The sequence below is a fragment of the Puntigrus tetrazona genome, unplaced genomic scaffold (assembly GCF_018831695.1).
Source record: "Puntigrus tetrazona isolate hp1 unplaced genomic scaffold, ASM1883169v1 S000000339, whole genome shotgun sequence".
NCBI lineage: Eukaryota > Metazoa > Chordata > Actinopteri > Cypriniformes > Cyprinidae > Puntigrus > Puntigrus tetrazona.
The window spans coordinates 1-4,096 of record NW_025047998.1 but is presented as its reverse complement, the minus strand read 5'-3'; the positions used below and the strand labels follow the sequence as shown (position 1 = coordinate 4,096).

At 36.2% G+C, this 4,096-nt stretch overlaps 1 protein-coding gene across 1 annotated transcript; it reads left to right on the top strand.

The window, feature by feature from the left end:
- The first annotated feature begins 222 nt into the window (after window positions 1–222).
- LOC122333677 (integrin alpha-5-like) lies at window positions 223–4,090 on the top strand. The gene is made up of 4 exons (XM_043231376.1): window positions 223–896; window positions 1,470–1,571; window positions 1,666–1,788; window positions 2,832–4,090. Exons 1-4 carry the CDS (start codon window positions 891–893, stop codon window positions 2,910–2,912), a joined length of 312 nt encoding a protein of 103 aa, XP_043087311.1. The 5' UTR covers window positions 223–890; the 3' UTR covers window positions 2,913–4,090.
- Window positions 4,091–4,096: the final 6 nt, after the last annotated feature.

Genomic DNA, 4,096 nt, shown 5'->3' with positions numbered 1-4,096 from the left:
TCTCAAAGTATGTATTTTGTCTTATATGAAAAATTAAGTGTTGCATAATGCAAATGTTTTTTCATAAAAATCAATTCAATTTTAAATATTAATTTATTCATTAAATGTATTCATTTCATTTATTATTGATTTAGCAATTAAAATGTTTATTTATTCATTTATTTATTTAAACAGTATAAGAGGAAGAGTTTAGTGTATGTTCTATATTATTATTTTCTTTACCCTCCTAATGAAATGAATGTCACATTACAGGGATCCAATGACGAATGCGGTAGTGTACAGCTCGTGAAAACCAGGGAGCTAAATGTTATTGCATCGGAGGGTCGGAATTTGGCTTTAGGCAGCTGTAGGCAGGGTTTTACAATCCTGTGACCGTACCAGTGAGTTCCCACTAATTTAAAGCAGTCGATGCACAAGACGTTAACATTAGGTCTTTTGTCATCGCTGTTGGCTTGTGCCTCTAACGTCTGTCTCACGGTCCCATCTCTCCATCCGGATCTTCACATTTATATTTATTTTTTTGGTTTTTAAATGAATGCTTGCGTTCCACATGACAGGCTGGCATAATTTTATGTATGCCTGTGATTTTATTTATTTCTGGCAGGAAATGTGATTCCCATGATCTGTGCTTGTTTGAAGAGCACATCTTTTATGATGTCATTACATTGCAGTATCAGTTGTTTATTCTAATGACTGTTTGTAAGAGTTACCATGCAGAGTGATGAAACACTGTAAATTTCTTTGTTTATTCTATAAACTAATCATTATTTTTTCTGTGTTAGTCTTGCTCAAGTGTGGAGTGCTGGACACTAACGTGTAATGTTGGCCTGCTGGAGCGGGGGACTAGTGCCATACTGCATGTTCGCTCACGAATCTGGGCAGAAACGTTCATGGAGGTGAGTGGAAATCCTTGATGCCAAAGCTATCTTCTCTAGATTATTACTAATACGGCTGTAAAATCAGTGTGCGGCATATTCAAGCTTTCATACAGCCAAATTTCAGACTCCAAAATCTTAAAAAAATAAAAATAAAAGCTTGCTGACCTGTCTGTTCCATGATTACACTGATTAGTTTTAATGTAAAGTCTAGATGTGCGTCACTAATAAGTGAACTAACAGAGTTTGTTCATGTACGTTAAAGCGAGTCAGATGATATCTCCAAACAGGAGCTCTTTTGAGAGACGCTTTACATGCTCTCTGCAGTTCTAGCCAATACAAAGCTTATAAGTGAGTGCATTGAAAATACATTAGGAGAAATCCTGAGAGCTAAGCAGATTGGAATGTCAGAGGGGTTTTGTGAGAAGCAAAGCCAGACCGAAACACTGGGATTCAGTGAAACAATACTGCCCCCACCTGAAGGCTTTTGGGATTGTTGCATTGGAAGCTCAATTCTGTTGAGAATGACCAGTCACATTCAAATGAATTCGCATAAATCCACTTTTCCCTGTGTCTTTTAATGCTTTATTGCAGAATCCATATAAAAACTTCATTCTGGAGTGCCTTGCTAGTTACAAAGTGGAAAAGATGCCATATGCCATTCTGCCCAAAGTGACTCCTAGTGGTGCTAAGAAGGTAAACTTACCCATCTAATCTAATTCATGTGCACCGACAGGCTTTGTATGTTTGGTTCATATTAATTAAATGATCCGCTGATCTGTTACTGTAGATGGTCACTCCTGTGGTCTGGAATAAGCCAGACAGTACGTACGCTGTTCCTCTGTGGATCATCATCCTGGCTATTTTGGCTGGTCTTCTACTGCTCGCACTGCTGATCTACGTCCTCTACAAGGTCAGTGTCTGCCATTTTGATTTCTAGTTGGGCTTGATAATTAATCTGGACTAGCTAATCGCAACAAAAATATTTTGTGGACAGACAAGCAAATGAATATAATATATGAATATGTACTTTGGTAGCACTTCATTTTGAATGTACTTACTACTATTACAACAATAAATAATGCATAATTACATGGAAAAAACCTTAAACCAAACTCTAATCCTAACCCTAACCATATATTAAGTACATGTAGTTCATTAATATTTCTCAGTACTTTACTGTACTTTTTGTAATGGGATTATGGTAATAGAAGTAAACCTTATCCTAGAAGTAGCTTGTTCATATTATTGGCTAGTTGACCTATTGATCATTTAACAAAATGCTATTCGTTTAAAATATTGTAAATTAATACTTACGCTTCTTAAATAAATGAATTGTAAAAAAACAACAACAAAAAACATTAACAAATAAAATCATGAATGTGATTGTAAACTATATTTGTAAACACTTGACATAAATTATGATTCCATTTTCTAAGTCATCATAACCTAAATCTTTTTCTTAGATCATGTTAACTGATTGTTAATAAATATCTTATAATGAGGCTAAACAATTATTTAAGCAAATTATATCGATTATATTATATTAAATTAATTAAATGATATAAACAAATTCTTATTCTTTGTAGTGTAACTACCAGTAACTAATTGTAAACTTTTTACATTTTACATTTGCTAAAAACTTGTAATTAATCATAGATAAACTAAAACTTTTTTTTGGTAATAAATAAATAACCATCTTTTTATCTATTCATAAATACGTTGCTACTAATTATAAAGCAATTCTTATAACTATAGTAAAACTATACTATCTGACTATAGTAAATCTTTTGTTATAGTCAGGCTAGCTTGTAACTAATCGTAAAACAGTTGTAGTTGGACTAGTTCGTAAGTAAATTTGGATAACTTTCTTTTGTTCAGCTAGGTAGTAAGTAATAGTAAATGAGTCCTTTTCTTCACCATAATTTGGTTTCCTTCTCTTCTCGATTCCTGTAGCTTGGCTTCTTCAAGAGAACTCCATACGGCACGGCCATGGAAAAAGCCCAGCTCAAACCTCAGGCTGCATCCGAGGCCTAAACTACACAAGAGAGCATTTAGAAAACACGTCCCGGAGAATGTTCTTGACCAGAGGCCATCCAAAGAGAGCTTACTTGCTGTTAAAAAAAAAAAAATGACAAAGACTAGACTGCAGTAAAGGAATACGGAGGAAAGATCACTGGATCTTCACTGTACTGCACTAGATCATGAGACCCTGAGGACTTAAAGCCAAATGAATGTTGACATTTACTATTTTATATTATTGTTTTTCCTTGATGTGGGTTTTTAGCCACCACTTATAGCCTACCACTCACAAACAGATCTTAACCAAAACTCAGGATCACTTGCCTCGCCTGGCAACCTGCTAAAGGAGAAAATGAGACAAAATCTATGGACACAATCTGCACTAATAATGAGAGTAACATTTATTATATTTAGTTTTTTGGTCTTAGTCTGCAACTGTTCAAAGATTTCAGATGGTTAATCAGCATCTGCCGTGTAGCATTTCAATTTTTATGTTAAACACACACACACGTTTGCACCAAAAAAAAACTTCTATGCAGTATTTCACAACCAACCAGAGATATTAAGACAGGTTTTGCTCATTTATTGTTTTGAAAGAGAGAACGAGGTAGTTTGATACCTCACCATGGACCCTCATCTCCAGTTTCCTGCTGTCTTTTTTTCTTTTTTTTTTCCATTTTGTGATTTTCATTAGAATGGGTTTTCACTTCGAAATGAGATGTTTTCAGCTCAGTCTCCTCTGTATCTTCTGAAGAAAGCAAGCCAGGTTGGTTTCGCTCTCAGGTGATGCCGCGGAAAGCGTAGAGTGACTCATTTCCGCGGAAAACATTGTCAGGATCCTTCGTGGAAGGCGGCCGTTCTTCCCTGCTGAATGTCGGCCGTTTCGGTCTTGTTATCGTAGCAGTAACAAGCGACAACGTTGCCTTAAAAAGTCATCTGGGACTCAACTGGATCCGCACCGAGCCTGTGAAACCTCACCGATGCCTTGAAGCAGAGCTGTGCTTTGCCTTACGCTAACAGACTCTTGGGCCAAATAGCGGAAGGGTTGTCCCTCCAAACTTCTGAGGGGGAACGGAGAATATCTGTGCACTTGGAAGGAGATTTGAAAGCAAACCTCTTCCAAGGCAGCAGGCCTCATCCAGGGACTGAATGTCGAAAAACATCTGTATACTTTTTGTTGTCTTTTTTTTTTTTTTTTT

Bases quoted from the DNA above. Each gene is read 5' to 3' on its own strand.
- LOC122333677 (XM_043231376.1), top strand. The intron at 1,572-1,665 runs GTAAACTTACCC...CTGTTACTGTAG, and splicing joins CTCCTAGTGGTGCTAAGAAG to ATGGTCACTCCTGTGGTCTG. The intron at 1,789-2,831 runs GTCAGTGTCTGC...CGATTCCTGTAG, and splicing joins TGATCTACGTCCTCTACAAG to CTTGGCTTCTTCAAGAGAAC.